Below are 24,947 nucleotides of genomic sequence, written 5' to 3'. Positions count from 1 at the left end.
ACTTTTCAACAACAATGCAATTCAAAGTGCTTTACATAGAAGGTAAAATGACACGAGGATATAAAACTATCCTCTCTGAACCTGCTGAACCCATCCTCTCCATCTTTACATGCTCTCATAGTAATCATGAGAAAAGCTAATATGTCTATATATATCTTCCAGTTTTTATTATGTTCACTAATGCTAAAAATCAATATGTATTAACTTAGAAGAGGTCATTATCCAGCCTGCAGTGATTTCACATCAGCATATATCAGAATAAATGACGCACTGAATTACTTATTGCTGCTGACACAACTGCTAAGACAGTACATGCAGTTCCTTTGTGCGTTGTAGTCTATTATTTTAGACGTAGGGCCTTATTGTGACAGTCGCATAAACTCAAGCAAAAAGCAGACCGGTGAACAGTTACACATCTAACTAAATCATGGAGCTGGCAAGAGGATTCCTTTAAAGACGAAACAGGGCTTTCAGTGACAGACACTATGTGTAAACACAGTGATATGCCTCTGCTCAGACATTTACAAGATCTCTGGATCTTCCCCAGACTCTGATGTCAGCTCCTTTAAGACTCTCTCTGGACACTTGGATATGCTCGGTAAACGGCAATTAATGATATACAGTGTGCAGACTGGGAAAAGGCTCTGGTTTAGATTAGGCGACAGCACTTATAAACAGATGCTGATGGAAACACAGGCTTTTGTGTCTGTCCCGTGTATGTGAGCGACTCTGTCACTAAGCTGTCCCCCAGCCTTTTGAGATCCATAGAGGAACGTCTTGCCTGCTGACCAGCTATTCCCAAGTGGAAAATGTGAGCTTCCCGTAGGACTAGCAGAGAGATAAACATCCATAAATACTGCGTCTGAGTTCCCACAAGCCAGTCCTCAGCGCTCTCTCCCTCCTCCTCTCTGTTCTCCGTCATCCTGTCTTTCACCCCCTGCTCTCTCTCTCTCTCTCCCTCCCTCTCTCTCTCTCTCTCTCTCTCTCTCTCTCTCTCTCTCTCTCTTCCTGTATCCCTCTCTCTGTGCCTCTCCATTAATCTTTCCCAAGTGGATTCTACAGATAAGACTAACAGCTCGTTACAACTTTTCTTTGGTTTCACTTACAAGTTCTGTTCCTCCGTGCTCATGTACATCAACAGGCAACTTAGTTTCACACGTTGTGTGAGTCATTACGAGCCATTAGAAGCACGTCAACGGGTTAGAAGACATACATCTTTGTTGTGGGGTGGCTCAGGGGGTCCAAGATGCGTATCATGTAACATAATGTCCCTGTTACACTAATAGGAATCAAGGAAAATGCCCCCCAAAAAATCTAGAAAACAACTTTATAATCAAAACAATGCATATGTTTGTAAAGTTTAAAGTAGAAAAAAGCAAATGTGTCATTCTAATCAGCAAGTATAGTGCATGCTTTTATAAATATTACACTGATAAATCTGGTAAATGGAAACAACACCATCTGTAACTGTTTGGAAATGATTAATGGTCAATTATAGCACCCAAATAAATGCGTAAAATGATATCTTGAGCTTTAAAAGTCACTGATTACGCCATCTCTTGAGAAATTCTCCTTCTACATACGTTTTCTTGATTGCAGCAGAATATAAATGAAATTCTTGCAACAATAATGATAGTGCCGTAGACAGTGCAAAGTGGATTGGAAGACATTAAAACAACCCGTAGTTGCATTCCAACAGCTGTCATATGTAAACAATGCTGCTCAGATTATATGTCCGAGCATACAAACACACAGGAATACCTCTGTGGCTCGTTAGAGACAAGTGTGTGTGACAGGGAATGAACTTTAATGTTAGTGTTTGCATCATGTCAGCCGTGGCATTTCCTCTAACCAAACAGACACGAGAGATTAAAGATGGCCTGGCCTTACCCTCAGGCTCTTGGTGGTGGCAGTGGATGAAGTTGGAGTGGAGTCCGAGAGCGACTTTCTGATGCGTGGCTGATCTTTGTTGTGAGAAAGTAGAGACGACATCGCTCCCAAAGCTGCTGGCCTCCGCATGCAGCTGTAATTTGGTCCAAAGGACTTCTGAAAAAGTTTTTTTTTCTTTTCTTTTTAGTCTGAAACAACAACAAAAAAAAGCAACAAAGAAGATGTAGAGGGATCTATTTATAATCCACCAATTTAGATTAAATTCTGTGGCTGTTTCCTTCGTTTGAGTGAGCAAGTGTGATCTTCCTGTGATGGTGAGACGTTGAATATGTGATGAGCGTGAAAGAACTGCACAAATGTGAGAGCTGTGGAGGAAGTGGTGGGACTGGGGAGTAGGCGGGCAGTATTGTGTGCGTGCGTGTGTGTGTGTGTGTGTGTGTGACACAAGGATTTGACAGCAGTATTGTGTACAAGGGCTCTCAAGGGACTTGGCCATTCAGCCAAAAATGGAAAAAGTAAAGCAGCATTAGTCTTGGTGCTTTTAGGGTAGTTTCTGTACACACACATGTGAAACTTGTTTCCATAATGTGTGTATTATTTACATCTCAGCACTCTATTTTGGTTCTGTGTGTAATGCACAGGAAGTTGTGCTTATTATAAGTGTCCCTTCTTTTGCGTTAAAAATAAGGGTGATTTTATTAAACTTTTTGTGCAAAGAGGAAGCTTTGAGAACCAGTGGTGGAAGAAGTACTCAGATATTTTACTTTAGCAGAAGTAGCACTACAACAGAGTCAAACTTCCAAATGTTACTTTGGTTAGAACTATCAAAATGGGCTTCAAGTACCAAAATTAAAAGTACTCATCATGCAGAATGGTTCGTAATCATGTTTATTATATAATCAGATTATAAATACTGATGCATTATGTGTACATCACTTCAATGTTGCAGCTGGTAAAGTTGCAGCTAATTTAAACTACTTACTATACTGCTCGGTATAATAATAAATCATACTTTATGAGTTGATTTCATTTTGTATTAATCAGAATCTGCAAAGTAACTAGTAATGAATGTTGTCAAATACTTGTAGTGATACAGGAAACATTTTTAGTGAAGTAAAAGTATGAAATAACAGGAAACCACTTTGTCTTCAAAGATTCACTGAAGCACAGTACTTAGTAAATGTGCTTAGTTACATTCCTGAAAAAAACTGTTAAAAAAGGTAACTCCTCAATTAAAACAATTGGTTGAAGCTAAATCTGGAAGTAATATAAAATAAAACACGCAGTTGAGTTGGACAAGCGCGCATGTTTGTGTCGGAGTAAGATAAGAGTGTATAAAAAACAACAGGTAGGTCAGAGGCACAAATATACTGTGCTGAGGGTAAATCCGCTGCTTTTTTAATTAAGCCAAGCTGGAGGTTGCATGTGTTGACGTTTAAGACGGGTTTACATACCTTTCTGACTATGTTACGTGACACAGTTGCATTCATTATGTTCGCACAGGTCATTTGTTTGCAATTTATTCTCCTAAAAAGGGAGGGCTATCTGTGTTACTCATGCAGTAAATGCTTATGGAATGGGACATATATTTCAAAGCAAGTAGCCTCCACTGTGAAGTTTCACACAAAATATTTGGTATGGCTCAAAAATACATCTTAACGTCTTAACACGGTAAATTCACACCACATGTATAATTCCATGTCTCCATTTTCAGTTTGCTTCTAATTATTTCCAGCCTGAGTCAAGAGTTGGCAGTCAGAGCAAGCCTTGTCCTGCACCTGCTGCAAACTAATCACAGGACTAAATAAGACGAATAGTTTCACAAATTTCCATTCCCACAGTGACACTGATGAGCGCATGTGGTGCTCTACTAGCAATGGCTCCAATTTTGGATAGAGGGATTTTTCTCACCAAATAGAGTAGGAGTTGAACTGTGGTTTTCTGTGGTCATTTGACTAGTGCAAAAGAAAATAGCGAGTAATGTTCCCTTGTTATAGTGACATCACACGTCAGTGGTGTTGTTCCAGCTAAACACACATCTCCGGAGTCCGACAGGTTAGCTAGGAAGCTTGACCTTCTCCAGAGTGGCGGGGGTAGAGGCGTTAGGACCAGCATTGACGCTGGCCACCAGCCCGCTGCTTGGTTTGTTTTCCATAACGTGTAAGCGTGACAGAATTAGCACGCTAGTCTGAGGTAGCTAGCTGTATGCTAGTTAATTCCACCATGTTTAAATGCTACACTGGTTACAGAAAATAAGCCAAAGTTGTCATTGATCTGGCGATAGCAATGCGCTTTCCTAAACTGTTGCAAGAGTGTGTGGATTAAGCCTTGAATGTTACTAATTTACTCTGGCCCTCTAGGCTTTGTAACATTGTTTTATTTGTTGCAGCATTACTTCACTTTAGTTCGTATAGAAGTTAGCTCCCTCAAGCAGTCGCAATGGCACATGTACACATAAAAATGGCCACCGCTCAGACCATCCTGCTACATTGCTTTGAATGGGACCGTCTGTTCTGCTCCTATTTTATTTTCTGGATAAACATGATTACTGTTTAAGAACATAATATTAAAGATATATAAATGTGTTTAACATTCGACAGCTAACTCTCCCATTAGGTTTTGCTTTACGGCTCTCAATACCTGTTCTACATTAAATATACCTGTCAGCTTGTCTCCAACTTCACCATTCTCCCCTTTTGTTGTTCTGTCCTCAGAGATTAATGTAATTACTCTCATTTCTCAAATAAAATAACCATTTAAGGTTGTGTGTAGGATCTGGTGACATCTAGTGGTGAGGTGGCAGATTGTAACCAACTGAAACTTGGTGTGTAGGAACAAGTCCGTATGGAGATAGAAACGGCTCATTCTAAGGTAAAACAAGACACCGAATCCTAGTCCTTAAAACATAAAATAAAAGTCATGAACCACTCAGATATCCCCTACTTTTTAGAAAATGTTTTGTTGGTTGATTCTTCTTTATCATATGGTAGTAATCAGGCACCACCTGCTGGCAGAAATAGCACTTTAACCTTCTCACAAAAGAGGTTCATGACGAGAGAACAGTATGTACCAATGGGATCATATGTACCCATGTGTGCAGCATGTACACTTGTACTATAAATAACTGAGAGAAGCACTACATATGTACTTGTATTAAATTACAAGCTGCAAGTACAGTCACAATCATGTCTGTCATATTGCAAAAAACACTTTACATTGTATACTCTCATACACTAATCTCTTCATGAGCAAACAGATAAAATGCAGTTCATTTAATTTCAAATGATTTCAAATGTTTTTTGTCAACAGTTCTATAACAGTTTGATAGCAAGTTTGTTAAAATTACTTTACATAAATTGTGTAATTTCCATCAACACTTCACTCTCAGGAACCTTCATCATTAACAGATAGTGAAAATCCATTTTCGGGTCTGACGAAGGAACTCTCTTTATGTGACTTTCAATCGTTCCCGTATTTCTGCTGACTATACATTTGTATCTGTAACTGACAACAGCGATCATACATCTATACTTGTAATCATCTCTAGAACAAAGCAAATACTTCAAATAATTTGTAAGAAAGTGTGCTGCATGCGTGTAAAAATGGTTCCCATTGATCCTAATAAGACTTAAAAATCACAGTCTTGTGAACTACCGATTTCCAGGAGTATTTCAAGTACTACACGTCCTCATAATTTCCGTCCATGAAGACCTCGCGGTTTAATTCACCAGAATCTTCCACTACAGTCTCTTCAACTTCTTCGGATACCTCCTCTTCCAAAGACTCGTCTAAAACATGATCGTCTACAGTCTCTTCTGCGACCTCCTCCTCTGCTGCCTCCTCTCCTGCAACCGCCTGCTCCTCACTCTGTTCTGTATTGTCCTCATCTTCTTCCTCCTCTGGTGTAATGTCTTCGTCCTCCTCTGGTGTAATGTCTTCTACATCCTCTTGTGTAATGTCTTCTTCCTCCTCCCCTTGCTCCTCTATAACACCGGCCTCTACTTCCTGTTCCAGTGGCTGTTCTTCTTGCATCGCTTCCTCCTCCTCTGCCTTCTCTTCTGCTTCATCGTCAGTGTCCTGCTGCTCATCAACATCTTCTATCTTCTCCTCGGCGGCATTCTGTGGAGTGGAGACGAACTCTTCTGCTGCTGGACCCTCCTCATTTGATGTAGCTTTCATTGACCGAGAAGGAACATTCGCCAACTGAAATTGACGGATATGTTATTCATCATTAATACCAAAGGAGTTCGGCTTGAAAAAAAATAATGTTGTAGACGGTCACTAAATACTTTAATTCATCAGGTATTTGAAAGGAAAAGTATTTTGAAAAAGTTGGGTTGTTTTTTTTTACCTGGGAGTGAAACGTCTGCAGCTGAGTCATGAGGCTGCTGCGAAGCGTCTGTGAAGTGAAATACTGCTCATCCAGAGTCATCTGCACTGAGCTGAGCATCTCCTCTAATGCCTGGGCACGCATGACCTGCTTCGCCTCGACGAGCTCCCTGAAAAACACACGCAATTCATAAAAGAACACTTCTTTGGAAAGTCAGCAAATATAAATAGTGTTGAGGCATGCGTATAAGAGCTGTTACATCAAATCAAGCTCACTTTATTGCAGCCATCTCCTGGTTGTTTGCGTGAAGTGCATCTTTATGAAGGTACATTGACTCTTTCAGCTCATTCAGGTCTGATGCTTGCCCTTCTAACTGAGCATGAAGAGCCTCCACCGATGCAACCTGATAGTCAACTCTGGAGCCTGCACTGAGCAAAGCACTGGTCAACCCAGCCACGTTTTCGGCCAGTGCCGAGATGGAGCTCAAACCGGCCACGACGCTCTCCTTCACAGCCTCGAACTCCACACTCTGGTTATTGAACAAGGCCTGGAGGGTTGTGACGGACAGGGCGGCCTGCTTTATCTTAGTCAGTCGAGTGTCCATCTCATCGTGGAGGGCCCACAGCTGCAAGTAGTTGTCGGAGTTCTTCAACTTCTCTGAAGTGGCCAGGGCAACTTCAGCCTTCTCCTGAGCCTGTTTCTGGGCCTCCTCCAGGGCAAACATCCTCTCCTCCACACTAACACCCGTATCAGTCTAGAGAGAAAGATACAACTTATTTAGCCATGTGGTTTGATTTCAGTTCAAACATTTACAATCTCTTCTTGTCATTGATTTATGTCAGACTGAGCTGCAATATTGCTGTAGCTAGTAGGATTGGTACAATATATCGCCTTCCATGATTAGACAATATACATTTGTCAGCTACATCAAAATATTGTTTATAACTGTTTATATCCCTGGGTTTATTAGGCCATTGTAAAAAAAAAATACTGAGCAGTGTTGGTTTTTTAGATGACCTTTTAAGACATCCACATATACTATCATGATGAGCCTAAACACAGGGACAGACAACCAGTAGCAAGCACTACTGACAATGATAAAAGATATTTAGCATAAGGTTATTCATATTTCACAATAGCCGTCGAGGCTCTAACTAAATGCCACTGAAAGTCACGTCGTGCTAAAATTAACACGTGTTACTATGAGAGTCAAGCTCACCATTTGAAGACATTGGACATCCATAGCTTTTCAAAATAAAGTCACAGACCTAGATTTTCAATCAGATTTATCCTCTAAACGCCGCAGACTACAAATGTCTGAAAGCGTCATTTCTTGTGCATCCTTTATTTGTTGTTGTTTTTTTATTCATATTGAATCATTCTTTCAAAAACGACAAATGTGAATACATTATTTTGAAGGCATATCCCCTACATCCGGTTTAGGTAGTTAAACGCAGCTGTTTGCACTTGCACAGCCATGCACTGGTAATTAGCCCCCTCTGCAACGCCGAAATAACGTCCAAGTACAACCGTTGTCGATTTATTTGACCTTGGTACACGATAAAACTAAACTAAATAAGCAAATGCAAGTAACATTACAGTATTAAACAATGTCCGTGACCAGCCCTGCAGAGAAACACAGAAAAACAATGTAAACGTCACCTGAGCGTCGGTCATCACCACCTGCTGGAGGTTTGCGATTCTCTTTTGCATTGCTGTAAAAGTCTCCGACAGTTGGTCGAGGCTCTGCTGCTGCTGTGCACAAAACCAGCCCATCATAGAGGCCCCGATTGTGAAGACGACAATGAACAACAAAGCTGAAGAAGTATGGGAGCTTGTCTTGCTCTTGGCCGGCGACACAGTTGGCTCCAATAAAATGGAGGTGTCTTCTTCTTGCGGCTTCTTTGACTTGCGCTTGGTCATGGCAGCGGGAGGAGAGGAGGACTGGACGGACTTGAAGACCTGCTTCTTCAGGGAACTGGATTCTGCAAAGTGTGGCTTCTCGTCTGGAGATGCAAAGGTATCACATGCTTTTTTTCTTCTTCTGCTAGACCCTTTGACCTAGTCATTCATTGGACCCCCATGACACCCACAGCAACTGGTGGGGTGGGGGGCGTGGCAGCATGTTATGTGACTGCAGTAGTGGAAGAACAGCTAAGATCCACAGTTGAAGTATAATACCACAGTGTGAAAAAAAAATACTAAATTAAATTGCAAAGGTTTTATATTCATAACTTTCAAACTTACTTTCAATGGAAAGTGCAGTGGGATTAGCAACACAATGTGTATACACATCAACATATTAACACATTAAAAAAACTACTCAGTTCATAACAACTTTCAAAGGCTTAGAATGTGTATTGTTAAGCAAATTTTTATACTTTTAAAGCTGGTCCTGGTGTGGCCAGATTATGTGCGGTTGTGGTGTTTATTTGTAATAATGCATCCCATTTGACAAACTTATAAATATGCATGAAATTGAACCATCAGATACATGTAGTGGAATATAAATGAAACCCTAACCCTTCACTCTGAAAATGCAGTGCAGTATAATTTTAGTAGAGCATTAAAAACACTAAATTAAATTCCACGTACCATTTTGAAACTACTTCTTTTCCCTCTTCTGGTGCCACTCTCTATGCATAGCGCCTCCATGGAGCCTGGTCGTAGAACTCGCTGACAGCTGTCATTTTCAAACCGACCAATGTCATGGACCCGTTGACGGGAAGGTGTATCATGTTGCCTTTGTGTGTAATAGATCAGACTGTGGTGTTCAGGGCAAGGATCACAATTCCCAGGGCTGTATTTTAGCATTTTAATGTAAGACACCAGCAATAGCAACAGCTCTGTATTCATAGAGAGACCCCAGTCTGCTGTATGAGAGAAACAAAATATTCCCAGTGTCTCTCTACCATAAAGCTCATTGTCCAGAACCAAGCACTCTCAATTTCAATCTAGCACTAAATCTAGTATACTATTAAGCTCGTAAAAGGGCTTGTGTGTTACATGTTGCGTATAATTTAAGATCGTAGAACTTAAACATGTTAACATAAAACATCACATTTTGTATTTGAACTAATGTTCAGAAAATAAAAGCAGGATGGTGAAATATCTCCAAAGTTTACTATTAATAGTACAGGATGTAGCATTTTTCCAAAAGACACAATTCATGTTTAGTTTTTTTGGTACTTTCTAAAGATCTGTGTTTTAAATAGTGGCGCCTCACACTGGCTGCAGCTGAAGTAAATAAGTTGTCACCATTTTTTGGGTAATTGATTTAAAACGCAGTGGAAATCTTTTGGTTCAGCTTCTGTTCGGTAGCTGCAGCTCTTCTTCACTCTGGAAAGGAACATATTGAGACTCTCAGTTTGTTTCATTTACTTACCGCTCACTAAAATCATTCCTCAGTGTCTAGACACAACCTTTTAAACCTAATTCCAGTGTTAATACCTCTGACAATCAGTGTCATCGAGGACTCGGCCGTCCCCAGTTTGTTCTCGATGACCACTTTGTATTCCCCGTTGTCTCGGGGTCCCACCGTCAGTATGAGCAAGGAGCAAACTCCACACACGTTGGTGATGTGGTAGTTGGTGTTTGTGTTCAGGCTGATGTTGTTGTGGTACCACGTCACTCGTGGAGCTGGATCCCCCCTAACTGCACAGCTCATGTAGCTCTCGTAACCCTGTGGAGCTGTGCGCGCCTTTAGGGGAACGATAAATGATGGCGGTGACTGCAAGTCGAGGGATTTCTTTTCTGGCATGTTTACTTTAAACTTTCCTGAAACACAAAGAAACGCAAAGTTTAGGCTTTCACAAATGGCTGCTTTTCTTATAACCTTATAACTCTATAAGTTGTTATAACACTCTTGCACAGTGTTCCTTTTTTTTTTGTCTCTGCAAAAGAGATTGCCAAGAGAAATGCTGATCTCCCAGAGCACTTGCTATATGAATTTGAACAATTTTTTAATTAAACAAAGTCAAAAAATACATTAGTTGTACTCAAAATATGAAATGTTGTGTATTGAACCAATATATTCATCAATGCATGCTATGTTGACTGAGAAAGCTAAGTTTGCAGCTACAAAATCTGCTCTTCCTGCATCTTTTGAGGAGACGGGGAAGTAATTGGAGGCGAGGAAGAAAAAAGATGCTTTGAACGAGGAAAAGTGTTTTAGCTTTTTATAAGTACTAATACAGCAATACGGTTCTGACTAAGTGGTTATATTCATAAAGAAGTTAAAAGTTTTAAGGGGAGACATTCAAGTTTTTAAAAACACCCTTGTAATTCATTCCACTTATAAGGTGCCTGTGGGAACCTTAATCTGTACTTCAGCATCGGAAACATGATTCGGTGAGTACAGCAAAGTGAGAATTAATTCCGATATCTTTGTAATTTAACCAGAGAAACCAACCTTTTTGACTTATGGTTCCAAATGCAGGGGATTCGGAAGGTGAGGAAAGACCCATGTCATTTTTAGCAAATACCCTGAAGTAATACTCCCGTCCAGACATAATATTGATAACTGTGAACTTATTGTTGAAGAGGTTGTCAGCCACTGTCCTCCAAGTGCGTTTGAATGAGTCACGCATGGATACCATGTAGTGTAGTCTGTCATCCCGCTTCTCATCTGGAGAGGAGGTCCAGGACAGAGTCACTGTTCCTGGGATGTTCTGATCCAGCTCCACTGGACCTGGAGGCTTGGGATCATCTATGTTCAGATTTAGAAAGACAGAGGTCCAAGTTACAAAAGTGTATATTCTATGCAACAAACTGTACTTACTATATCCGGCTCATTTCATGGCCATGCACACTGAGATTCACCTGTGACTCTGATTTCAATATCGACGCTCTCTTGGCCGACAATGTTCTTGATAGTAATGGTGTAGATGCCGCTGTCGGACCGCTCAGATTGGGGGATTAACATTTGAGAGCCTTTATCAGAGTTGGTAATAGTCACATGTTTGGACAATGGAGTACCATCTTTTTGCCACAAGATTTGTGGCATGGGGGAGGCCTGTATGTAGGCAGTAAGAATGTTTTTTTTATTATTATTAGATTTAATACATTTCCAAAAACCCATTAGGAGGAACACTTATTGCACAATACCTCAAAGTTGATGTTCAGACGGACAGTGTTTCCAGATCGTACCACCACAAAGGTCTTCATGTTGCGATCTTTAAACTTTGGCCTTACTGTGAGGGTAACATTTAGAATAAAATGTTTAGATTCTTGCAATTATACAATTTAGCAAACTGGTAGTCATTCATTCTTCTTGAAATAATAGTCTCATTCTTTGATTTAACTTTTTTTTTTTTTTGACAGCAGCCTCTAGGTCTGAAGAGCAAAGCCAATGCTGAAGTAACTTGGGAACGGGCATTCTTTCTAATCTGGACTCATCTGGTTGCAAAAATAAGTCTGATTTGAACAGAAGTTTATAAGAAAACCTCTCACTTGATTTATTCCCTCAGTAATCATTGTACACATGAGTTTATGGTCTTAATCGCAAGTTTCAAGTCTTCTTCAATACAGCATGATGTTCATTTACTAATTTATTATCCTATTTAGCGTAAAATGGACCATAAAGCAGGGTATGGTTTCGGCATGGCTACCTTGTGATTGACAGGTCACGACTACTAAGTGGTCTGGTTTTGGAGTTGACGGTGTTTTTATGTTAGAACTTTAATAGTTTGTGTTTTCACTTTGTGAAAGTTATATAAAACCTTCCTTGTACCTAGCTCCACCCTCTCGTTTCATTTTTTAAATGAGCCATTTATGGACATTAAGTGGGTCCTCTTCACAGAATCCACCATGTTGCACCTCCATGTTTCTACAGTAGCCCAGAATGGACAAACCAAATATTGGCACTCGCCATAGCCTGCCGCGTATTTACGTTACCTGAGGACAACTTTGTGTTTAGCCTGACATAATCTGCTTCCTCACCACTAGATGTCAATAAATCCTGCACATTGCTCCTTAAACTGTCCTGTCACATCCCACCCTTCAACACTATGCTATGTATAGACACTATAGGAAAAAAAAATCTTACCAGGAGGAGGCATAGCAATGACGTAACTGTCAAAGCCGTGAGGTTCTCCATCGCCTCCATAATTGGTGGCAATTACCCTCACCCAGTAGCTGGCCATTGCCTTCAAGCCAACCACGGTGTAGGAAGTTAGAGTAATTGGGATAGCATTACAACGAGTCCATTCAAGGTTTTCTATTGGTCTGATCTCCACGTAGTACCCTTGGGCTTCATCCACCACCCCTTTCATTTCTTTAGGTTTAGTCCAAGCCAGTGAAAATGTGGTGTAATTGGAGGATGTTAACTTCAGATCTGTGACTTTGCCTGGAGGTTCTGAAAATGCAGAAATGAGAGGTTATTGGCTGAACATTGTCATGCTTTTATATTAACAAACAGAAAGCATTATGTTGAACAGGTTCACCATGATGCATGACTTGCATAATTTTCAGTGGAGACAACTGCAATAGAGTATTAGAATTCAGTGTGGCAGGCTTACTCATTGGATCTCTTGCGATTACCGTGTCACATGGAATGCTAGGATCTCCAGCACCAGATAGGTTGATAGCAGACACCCTAAATTCATATGCCGCCCCTTCAAAAACATCTTTCACTGCATACTTTGTATCTGTTGAAAAATAAAGATGTTTTGTTGTCGTATTACTAGAAATGTTAAATTGTGTCGACGTACATGCATTAGAGGCATGAATATTTCTTGACTTTACTGCATCGCAACGAAACATACTTCGAAGTTTGACTTGAGTTCAGTTTGAGTCTGCACATTTTGCTGTCATTAGCTAAAGCACTTGCTTTCTCTTCACTCTCCTCTGGTCTCTGTTTTAAAAGACGACACTCTACAGTCTGCTAAATTGCTGCTCTGGCTACCAATATTAGCTGCCAAGTTTTAACAATGTTGGGCTGAAAAAAAAACGTGCATGCTGGCTGAAATTCAACTGTGATATTGATCTGTCGTGAGTTGCAGCGATTATACTCCGTAAGAGTAGAAGATCTGTGAGAAAGGAAAAGTAACCAACCAACCAACTAAAGCCCGCTACCTGCTTGGCTAGTTCATGTGGTGTAAAAGGCCATCAGCATTAAGGAAGTGCCCTGTCTTAGAGCTGCTAAACCTTATTTGTGTAGATTAGAGCACACTTGTAATGCACTGCAGAAGGATTTATGTTGTATTTGTAATGTTTTTTCACTGAGGTGGTAAACACGGAGAATGTAGTCTGATTTTTCGAAAGAACTTTATAAATAAAACAGTTCAGAAGCCTGTGAAGATTCACACATGCATGCTGCATAGCAGGCATTACTATTCACACTGGATTAATGTCATATTTCTGCAGCTTGCCATACAAGTTGGATACCTGTAATAGGCCCCCCTTGATTTACAAGGCTCCAGTAATTTGTGCCTTTCTTATTCTTTTCCAAGTTGTATCCCACTATTTTGGTTCCTCCTGTGTCACATGGAGGACCCCATGCCAGATTGATGCAATCTTTGAAGGCACTGACCACTTTTGGCGCTGTTGGGGATCCGGGGTAACCTGTGGAGGAAACGTGACAATGTGACTATTCTGTGTTATTCTACATTGCTCTGTGTTCTTTTTATTACATCCAAAATTAAAACATGTTAACTCCAGTAAACCCTGTTGTATTCACCAAATAAAACCAGCAAGAGAGCTGAAAAATGTCAGCCAAATCTAGCTGAATGCACTGGAAAATAGTGTTATAAGTTGATGGACACACAGTGTACACAGTGTCTGCACCTCACTGGGAGTGTGTTCTCAAAGCCAGACGTTTGAAAGTATTACTTCCACTGGGAGTTGGATGAAGTTATGTTTTAATTAATGCAAACATATTTCCGTGATGCATTATGTAAAGGATTGTCATCGAGCCAAGTTCAAATGATTAAAGCCTGACTTTGAAGAAAATGCTTGTTTCACTCTATTGTTATTTTACCTGCTTCCCAAGAAGTTTTGATCAGACGGCAGCCCTTCTGAAGCCTGAGTTGGGCTCAAGCTAAAGACTTACGTAATACACCAGCTGCTATGTCCTCTGTCTGCAGGTAATCACTGATGCCTTCTGCGTTCTTGGCTCTGATCCGGTAGCAGTATCTCCTTCCAGGGTTCACATCTGAATCTTTATAACTTGGGTTGCTGCCGGGGATCTCACCGAGATCTGACCATTTATTGCGCCCGACTTGTTGGCGTTCTATGACGTAGTTTGTGACCGGGCATCCGCCACTGTGTTTTGGTGGCTTCCATTTAAACTCCACAGATGTTACAGCACTTTCCATAATGTCCACCGGTCCCTGTGGTGGTGTGGGTTTGTCTGTTGATGAAATGAAAGTAGTCGTACTGGGAAAACGGGGAAAATAATTGATCTTCGTACATACAGAACAATGAGCAAAATACATGGAAACTTTAAGTCTCTTTTTGACAACTCACCCAGTACGATAAGTTTGGAAATAGCTTCCGTTGTACCGAATTCATTTTTTATTTTTATTCTGATCTCTCCACCATCTTTCCTTTGACACTTAACAAGGCGTAGTTTGGTCTCAGTAGTGGATGTTTCAATCTTCACATTGAGAGCGGGCAAAAGCTCATCATCATCCTTGAACCACTGTATATTCATCGGAGCCCCACCTGAGAATGGCAGCTTCCATTCTGCATTTTCACCTGCCTTTACAATGACTGGCTTTGTGAATTTTCCTAGTGCATCTTCATCGATTATTGGTGGATCTTCAGTGTTGGAGAAAAACGTTTTTGTCAAAAACCTTCACCCATTTAACCCAAGGGTTAATGAATCAAATGATGCCAAACCATGTTATTGACTTTTATTCTGACCTTGAATATTAAGCGCTGCTTCTGATTTACGACCGTCAGCTTCAAAGCAGTACACAGCTGCATCATCCTTTTTACAGCAATCAATTACCAACCTGTGACAGGCTCCATCTTTGATAATTGTTACCCCATCCTCACTGGTTAGCTTGTCAGATAAAAAGATTAAATTTTCATCACACAAACATTTGGATAATTTAAGGCATGCATCATCATAAGGCATGCATCATCATGCATAAAAGGTGGCTATGATTGGTCTTTATGGGATCTGCAAGCTAGGAAACAAGGAAATGAATGGCAGTAGTGCTATATACTCATCCAAAAATAGTTGACTTACCAGCTTCCCATTTTTATACCAACGTCCCTCAGAGGTGTCACTGCTTAGTTTGCAAGACAGCTCTGCCCGTTTACCAATATTAGCAACGGTATCCGACAGTCCACAGACGAACTGAACGCCGCGGTCTGCAAATCAGAACAAAGTAAACTTTGTGAAATCATCAAAAATGACTGTTTAATGTGTTTGGCCATATACAACCTCTGGTAAATATAATAATGTATTTTAATTGACCATTTTAGTGTTCCTTTCCATACATATACATAGTGTGGAGTAAACAGAGCAAACAAAGAAACTATGTTGAAGTTCATTTAGTTTGAATTTAATCCAGAAATGAAATGCCACATTTAAAAAAAAAAACAAAAAAAAACGTTATGAATCCATAGAACTGATGTGTGCCCACTGAACAACGGTTAACAGTTTAAAGAAGTTTATAGTAAACAATAAGCCTTAATTATTTTACACATCACGTCGACCCGTACTATCTCTAATTTTTAACTCTAGGTTGGGACCAACTGTATTTTCTAGTTAAACCTCCAGTCCAAAAACTGAGACACTTGATTAGTACGGATCCCGATAGCGAAGCTGACAATGTACATTGTGACAACGTTATGACAACTGGAACTAAAACTATAGCGACACATTATTCAGTCTTCACACAATGCAAAGCTTTTACCTATAACAGTGTCCGGAACCAAAGGGCCGGCTCGTACTCTCTTCTTTTTCTTATCATCTGCATCGTTCCCTATATTTTCATTCTCTCCGTCCGTCAGGAGGTTTTTATTCGTGCCGTCTCCGCCCTCATCTCCATCGCCTCCATCGCCTCCATCCCCCGCGGCGTCCTTTTCAGCCTGCGCTCGTCCGGCTGCCTCCAAGTCGTCTTTCTGTTTCTGTAGCTTAGCCTGCTGCTCCAATGCAAGTTGACTCAGGTCATCTTGATTCCCAGTGTGGGTGCCCTTGCTTCCTTTACCATTTGGATCAGCTGAACATGCAAGTACGGATAATGAGTCGTTAATGTTTCTTACACTTTTTTAAATAGGCAAAGATACGAGGAGTGCATATCCAGGTGGTATCACACTATCAAGCGGAGATTGCTTGTTTATTTATTAATGTGTATATATCTAAAAATAAAAAATGTCCCACCTTCCACTTTAAGAGAGGCACAGCTGGACGTTATCCCAGCAATGGCATAATACTCTCCATCATCTCCCATTTTACAGTCTTTGACTCTCAACGTGTGAATGAGCCTGTCCTCTGAGACTGTGATCTCATATTTGTCCCCATGGTCAAGCGATGAATCCTTTTTTGACCAGGTAATTCTGTTAAGGGGTGTTGACAAGAGGCACTGGAAGATGGCATCCTCACTTTCAAAGGCCTTCACATCCTTGATCTTGGCTATGAAATCCACAGCAGGCACTGAGAGAGGAGGGGCGGATGTGGATTAAATGACTCGAGTTCTCATTCCTGAATGTGCTTTTAAAACTCTCACCAACTGCAAGTACAATCATCCTGTTTTTATTATAGTTGCATTAGTTATGCCTCACCTTGGAAGTCAGTTGTAAGGACGTTTGCATCTTCAACATCGACCTGGTAAAAACCAGCATCTTCTGGCTTGGCATCTTTGATGCTGAAACGATATTTTGTCCCTGTTTTCTTAAGGCTATGCTTTGAATCGTCATCGTCCCCATATGGAAGCATTGTCCCATCCTTTTTAGAGAGAAGGGCTCAGATTAGAGTTTTTATTTCCTTTTTTATTTAAACAGTGATTGGTTATACATAGTATATCTTGTCATACATATTGACTCACCTTGTACAAGTTAATTGCACTGTTGGGATCATGTAGTTTCATGTTGAGGCTAAACTCGGCTCTCCCATTTGGTTGCACTTCTATTTGTTTCACGTTGTCCAGTTGTTCTACAACCTGAAAAGGAGAAATTAAATGTCCCGTTGTATCTTTAGATCCTTCACTTGAATGGAGTATGGATGTTTACAAGATGCATTACAGTGGTATAACTTGTACTAATCAAAACGTGGGAAAAAAAAAAACTCTTTTTACAAAACATGCTTTTAAAGAGTAACTTAACACCCCCTAAAATGTTTTTGTTTAGACATCCAGTGGTTTAACTTCTAATCTACCTGCAGAGTACTCCTGTGACATCACCAGTGGGTGTGGTTACAGGTGCAACACTCTTCTAAACACAACCAGAGGTGAAGCAGGCTTGTGAGACGGCAGTAAATCACTACTTCACAGACTGGTGACTTTTTAGAGTCACCAAAAACCTGTTCAAAGGTTAAAAAAAAATATGATGTAGAATTCATGCTCAGTTATTACAAACTGCATATAGTTCAGTACCTTTGCCTGCTCGTCTTCCCTCTCCTTTTTCAGCTGGTTGAGTCTCTTGAGCAACCAGCGAAAGTCGGTAACACCAAAGTCATAACAGATTTTTTCATAGTCCTTCTTTGGTGCACAGATAAGCAGCTCCATGAGCTTCGGATCAATTTCTCCCTCTTTTTTCGGTGGGAGCTGTTTTTTTCTGGTGACAACGACACTAAAACGAGAGGAATAAAGTCAAATGTTTTTAGAGATCTACAGTACATATTAACAAAAGAAAACCAAACACTTGAACTCTGACTGTAACTTACGTTTTCTTTAGCATTTTTCTGAAATCTTGGGGTTCTTGTCCATTTGCTAAAAGAAAATGAGATGTGAATTTGAAGGAAAAAAATGTGATCACAAATAACCCCACTATTAATTTTGTTTAAATTCTATATGGTTCCATGTAAACCGTAACTTGCAAAAACAACAAACCTTGGATCAAATTAATTTGTAACTCTGTAAGTCTTGCTATGCAATTGTAGAGATATCTCCCCCCTCTCCTATTATTTTACCTTGTTCACTCACATTATTGTTGTTGCTTCTGAAATTCAAATTCAAGATCATGAACTATCTGGAATTCTAAAAAAACTAAATGTATGGATGGTAGAAAGAGAACACTCAATCTCCTTCATGGATCTGTGGTAAATGTACATACCTTCTTCTTTGGCTTTCTTATTGAAACCAACTGTGAAACAAATCCAAACATGAAAACAATAGCAAAACAAGAAATTATTATATAGTCAAATCTCCAGTATATTACTCTTTTGAATAATTTACAATGAACATTTGAGTAATAATCTAGTATTTTACCTGCAATAACATTGAGAGTTGCAGTGCAGACAGCCATTCCGTACTCATTGGTGGCAAAGCATTTGTAGGTGTCGGCTTGATCTGGTTTTACACCGATTATCTGGTGGAGCAATATTATCATATTTAGATTACGTCTTCAGGCCTGACTATTAAGTTTAGTCTCTGAGCTCTTTTAATTGAGTACTGGAAAGTTGAGAACAAATGAAAATAAAAGTGTACCTCATACTTAAAAAATAATAATATTTATACGTATTTAATACAGGGCAAGTGTGGGAGTATAGGAGAAAGGATGGGAATATAAGTCAGGATAAATCCTATATGTTTGTGTTTTATGAGATGTGGAGGACTGTGTTTAGATACCGTTTTCTCACCTCTAGGATGTGATCTTGAGCCCTTTCATCGTATCTGGTCTTGTATTTTTCTGGGTCATCGACCTCACCTTTATTACGGCCCCATGTCACAGCTGGCGCCGGCTCTCCACTAACCACGGCTTTGAAAAATCCTTTTTTACCTGGAAAAATAAGAAAAAGACATACGACCGTGATACAGTTGTAGATAGTGGTTGGTACTGTTGTTGTAATCAATGTTTTACGTGGGTTTTGTTATTTACCCTCTTGAGTAGTCATAGGCATTGGTTTCCGGACAAAGTCAGGTGTGGTCTTTCCTGCAGGCAGTTGCTCTACATACTGAGTGATCATGACCCCGGGAACTCTGGACCTCTTCTTGATCGCCACTGGGAGCAGAAAATAATAGTTAAACTCTGCTGTGTCATGTTCTTAGTGTGGCAATACTTAACATTTCCTTCCTGGTTGATTTAGCGAGACCCTATTTACTGATGGTACGTAATACGGTTCAACACTACAGGTCCTGTTTACTCATCATCCTGTGAGCAGATTTGTATGCTGCACACGAGTCTGCGAGCAGCAAAAGTAGTTGGTTACCTTGGTGAGAAGTAAGGGGTGTGCCACCTGTCGCCTGCAGCTCTTCATCTTACAGCTCTGTGGCTGCTCTTTCGTGTTCCATTATTCCCGGCAATATTTAAAACTGATCCGCTGTCAAAAATTGTCTAATATAATCTTTTTTTCTGTAGATGTATTTTTGATAAATGATAGCGCTCAGTTTCCAGCTCTAGATCACATTTCGCCAGATAAATGCTTTTAATGTGAAGCTCTAGCCGAAGGAAATGTTTCATAATTTGCATCGGCAATAATTATTTTCTGGGAATTAATATTGCAAAAATATAAATATCGCAATATGTTCGTCAGTTGGCAATGTAGGCTCAATCACCAGTGTTGCCTCATTCGGCGATAGTGACTTAACATGCATGTTTTTAAAGGAAGATCTTCCAGTTTAACACTTTGAAGCAAACACAAAAGGCAAAAGAAAGAGATCACATGCACGTTATCAATGCTTTGTTCTTTAAGTCATGAGTTGTATTCAATATTCACACTGTTAAAACTTGCCTGAGCAAAAAGATTGGATTGGTTATAGTTAAAAATATTTGATGCGCTGCTGAAGGATCACAGTATTTAAACCTCCCCTTTTTTTTAAGGGTTAAAAAAATATTAGTTATAATATCAGATAAAAGCATCATAGTAAACGGTCAGTTTAGAAGATCATCACGCATGTTACTACTGCTTTTACTTTTGGTTGCAGTTAAGCTAGAACGTCACAAGAGGTCAGTATTTCCTTTCTGTTGTCAACCATGACAGCTGCCTCATCAGGAAGACCTTTTAACTCTTGAACTGTGCTTATGCAATTGGATTAAACTATCTTTCTTTTGTTTAAAGGCAAACATAGCAAAAACAGTTAAAATGTAGTTATTTTGTCATTGATTTGTTTTAATATAAATTCCAATGAACTAATATTTGTTATAAATCAAGTAAGTACATTATAATTATGACAAATGACGTGAATGATGTCAATGTGAACTGCACGATCACCCATGGGACTATTAAAAGATCCCCCCCTGTGGTGGTGGAGATAGCAAAATGAGAGATGAGTGACACATTTTGTCAACGTTATTCTACTCTAGGATTTCAACTGTAGGATGACTCAGCATCCGACAGTAAGTTCACCCAACAGCTGTTGAAATCAAAAACTCCAGCCCACCCCCAGTTGCTCCTTTTCTTTCTGCGCTAGCAGCGTCATGACTCCTCATGCTTCATTCACCCTGGGGCTGAAGCCTTTAGGAAGTCTTTACTGCTGCATAATACAGACGGGGCAAACTGCTAATTACCACACTTCTTGTCGTAAAGTCAGGTCTTTAGCCATATGGAACTATCTGTCATCTAGGATTCATTGCATCTGCATAACTATGCCAGAGTTAACTATGTAGATGCCGTACCAAAACTTAAATCCCATTCTGATTTATTTACTAAGAACACCAGCTACAGTTGACCCTTTGCTAAGCCCCGCCCCCCGCTGCTACTCCTTCAAGCGGTCAGCGTTACCATGGAGCCCACACCTTCACTAACTGCAAAATTATAATTTTTGGAAAAATTAAAAAAGGGATTTCAGAGCGAAGCAGATGGAGTCTACCGTAAGAGTAAAAAGGATATATCCAGGATGTCAAACTGATTCAGCAGCGAAAATAGATTGAAAAGATAAAGATAAGCCGACAGATCGCAGTGTCAAAGTGAAGCACCACATCGCCTGGTGATCGAAACGGAAGACAACGAAATTAAGGAACAACACTGTTCCCATAGAAGCTGAGGAGGTCTTTTTTCTGGATTTTGACGGATCCTTGTCGGACCCTGGCAGGAGATGGCCGATGCTACTCAGTGATGGCCACAATGTGTCTGAATATGGGACTTATCGACCCGTCAATTTGGTTTTTGAAGGGATGCAGTAGCTGACCAGATTTAAGTGGGCTTCAAAATGTTTCAAAAGTTGTTCCATCACATTCTGTGTATCCATCAATTATTTTAAAATGTATATATTTCACGAGTCATATCTTTGTTTTATTTCCTAGATACTGGCGGTTAAAATATGGCATTCACACATTTAGTTGAAGTATATTCTGCTAACTTTTGCTGCTTGCTTCCCTCACCATCATCTATCTACTGTAGTTGCTCAACACACACGTAAGAAGGCAGATGAGAACGATCACAGAAAGAAAAGTAAGCAGATTCAATTTATTCCAAAAACACAACATCAACTAATTTCTTTCACAGTGAGTCAACAATGTGAACTTCAAAGTGGAACCAGATCCCGTTCTCTCTGAAATTAATCATCTGCCATTCATGACATCAAGTAGGCTTATTATCACCTCTACTACTGCGTGTAACTTTTCCACAGCAGACCTCCAGTTTGAGGGCGTATGTTGCATATTTATCAAGCTGCGTCTCTCAGTGGATTGGTTTACGCTCTTACAGTAGATCATCTGAATGCAGGCCGGATTCTTGCTCCTCAAGTATTGATTCACACATAACCCAAGTCTGGTAGGACAGCAGTCGATTGCCTCCACATACCAATCACTCCTGGAGGGAACTATTTGATTTGGACACCAGCAGACTTCTCGACACTTTCAATATGAATTTGCTGGCTGTTTAAAGCGGATATCATTTCCATAAACCAACACGGGGCCTCCTAGAATGAGTGTGAATGGTTTCAGACACTTTGAGTGTTTCTTGGAGATTTAAAATAAAATTGAGACACATCGTGTCCTTCATATGTCTCCGTGATAGACTTTACTCCAGGCTAAGTACTAAAGAAGTGGTATTTCTTACATCAAATGCAAGTGTAACTATTTTTCTTCTTTCTTTTGTTTTTTTTCTTTCTACCCTTCTGCAGTCATATTTTACAATTTTTGTTGTAAAATTAAAGTCGGAAAATTAAAGAAAAGCTTATTCTTTTCAGTTGGATAGAAAACTGTCGATACATATTTTAATATTTGTGAAAGGCTTAAACTTAAAGGAGACAAAGAGTAATTTTCAGGTTCATATTAGAATATTTTGACATGCGTAAAACACAACATCTTTGTCATGCTGTCTTTTTTAAAAGTACCTGGACCTCTGTCTGAAACTCCCCATTTTAGTGCTCATCTCTTTTAATCCCCGTTCCTGAAAAAGCACACTCTGCTCAGATAGACTTGCGAGAAAAATGTGATGCACCTTTGCAAAAGTAGTTCTCAAGCTGTAAGAGATACTCAGAAGAGGAGTGGTGGTACATTTTAATTAGCATTTATCAAGAAGGGCCACGTTTTTATAATTTTTCTCATGATTAGTTTTAGGGCTTTTATTGTCTTTATTAGAGTGGCTGGAAAAGGACAAATCTGATTGGTTTGTTGAATCACAGGTTTTCTGATCTTGGCGGCCCCCTAAACACACCATATATCCTTGTAAGTCCCTCACATTTTCCAAACTTACCGAAGGCTTTTGGGTCCTGGTTTGTTTTTGAACTCATTTCAGTGTCGTTGGTTGTTCGTCAACTAAGAGTTTCTTTTGTCTCTTGTCTGAAACACAAAGAAGAATTGCAGCTACATCAGTTTTCATGTGTCGGTATTCAAAACCAAGCACATACGTTTTTATTATTTACAGTTTTCATGGCCAACATTGAATTGTATCAAGTTGACAAGTAATTCTTTTGAATTTGGGGGTTTTACACTCTACACCAGTAAGTATAATGTAGAATTATAGTACACAATCTTACACATAAAAACACAAGGACAGTTATTTACCGAAAACATTTGAACAGCTATTATGTTTGGCAAAGTTCCAGTGTTTTTCTGTAATACAGGAAGAAAAACAACAAACTAATATAATATATAAACCCGGCCTTGGAGGTTCTCCTCATGGGTTGTCTATGTTACTGGATGGCATCAGCCTGTCAAAAGGGGGATGCTTTGACTATTGCGTGACGTGAGCAGACACTTGGAGACGTACTGGGACACACAGTAAATGGGGAATGTGAAATTCCACCTAGTGGCTGACTCTGTCCAACTGCCTGTGGAGTCAAGTGGCCGTGCCAGCAATTTAACTGCTCGGGTCCAAACATAGACGGGGGCAGAATGTCTTCCAATCAAACTGTTAAGCCCAACGCACATATCTGTAAATCTTTTTTTATGCCACCAACTCTTAAACATTATGTTTTGCACAGTGTGGCGCCTAGTTGTTAACTACCAGCAAAAGACTGCAAGGAAACTTTAAACTCAAAGTGCTTGTGCTGGGCGATCATGTGAATTTGTTTTGTGTGAGAAAGCAACATTTTGGGAGGGTAGTTGATTTATTAATTACATAACAAACTCTCTCCAGAGAGATAATGAGATACAGATTAGACCTACTTTGACTATCCCCCACAATACCTTTTGGTCAAGTACCAGTTGATGGCAATGGCATAACTGTTAATGTGTGGTTATGTTAATCTTAATGTTAGCTGAGTAATTTGTTTAGCATCTTCAGTGCTGAAGTGATTTTTAAAGAACATAAGAGTAAAATGGAAAAATGTGACAAAGAATATCCGACTTTGATAATCTACAAGCCAGCAGTATGTTTAGGTTTTAATGTGTCCTAAATCCTGTAGTGCAAACAGATCATAACCTCCTGCTCAATCCTTTTGTTAGTCATGGGGAGCCAGTTGGTAATGTCACATTCATGACTGAAATATAGCACACGGTTTAGATCTTTAATATCCGTATTACAGCATTCAGGTCAATCTTTTCTTATATTGGGTATCAAAATTCTGTCGTTATGGCTCACGTTTGTGATCCTATGCTAACATACCAGGCATACCATTTTTAATGGCTATACAAAATGGCACCATGTCTTTGTCTGCAGGTCATTCAATAAAAAAAAACATTTTAAAATGCTCATCTGATCTTTTATTTTCATCAGGATTAGTAGATTTTTGCAGCAGCAGAATCAAATACTTTGACAGCCATGAACCCAATCTAATGCTTATCTAGGATAAGCTGATTTTTGTATTTATCTTTATGAAATGATGTACAAAAGACCCACCTGATCAATATATGTCTAAAAGTAAACTGTCACAAATTAAACATTTATGTATCTAGTCCGTACTGTTCTTCTGATTGGCCTCTCTTAACAATTGCTGCCTTTCTGTTATCCCATATTTAGATGTTCACACAGTTGCCCTGACATGTACCTCTTATTGTACTGAACTATCCTGCATGAGAGTTCACCATATAAGATGGTGTTGTTGCGTTTGGTTCGGATATTAATTCTATGAAAATGATTGACATAACAAATTTGGCACAATAATAAAAAATCAGACTTACTTTCAGTTCTTCTTCGTATACGTTCCGCTATCTGTCTTCAGCTTGAGAAGTATTCTCACTGTCCAATATTTCAGCGGTGACACCCCTTTTTGTTCGGTGATAAAAGTTT

General features: G+C 39.7%; 1 protein-coding gene across 1 annotated transcript; it reads right to left on the bottom strand.

Annotated features, from left to right (window-relative positions):
* Positions 1-9,021: 9,021 nt before the first annotated feature.
* On the bottom strand, positions 9,022-24,891 carry LOC306737259 (immunoglobulin-like and fibronectin type III domain-containing protein 1). The gene is made up of 24 exons (XM_079218974.1): positions 24,839-24,891; positions 22,971-23,056; positions 19,211-19,333; positions 18,972-19,111; positions 18,601-18,700; positions 18,446-18,475; positions 18,057-18,102; positions 17,767-17,962; positions 17,221-17,334; positions 16,958-17,120; positions 16,557-16,829; positions 16,090-16,395; positions 15,417-15,541; positions 15,086-15,227; positions 14,687-14,980; positions 14,271-14,570; positions 13,607-13,783; positions 12,739-12,867; positions 12,267-12,575; positions 11,327-11,412; positions 11,042-11,234; positions 10,632-10,928; positions 9,671-9,997; positions 9,022-9,559 (listed from the first exon to the last, which is right to left on the bottom strand). The coding sequence occupies exons 2-24, from the start codon at positions 23,005-23,007 to the stop codon at positions 9,555-9,557; spliced, it is 3,912 nt and encodes a 1,303-aa protein (XP_079075100.1). The 5' UTR covers positions 23,008-23,056; positions 24,839-24,891; the 3' UTR covers positions 9,022-9,554.
* Positions 24,892-24,947: the final 56 nt, after the last annotated feature.

This window comes from Taurulus bubalis (genome assembly GCF_910589615.1).
Source record: "Taurulus bubalis genome assembly, chromosome: 5".
In the NCBI taxonomy this organism is placed as follows: domain Eukaryota; kingdom Metazoa; phylum Chordata; class Actinopteri; order Perciformes; family Cottidae; genus Taurulus; species Taurulus bubalis.
Note: the sequence above shows the minus strand (reverse complement) of the source record. Positions and strands in the feature narration are given on the sequence as shown.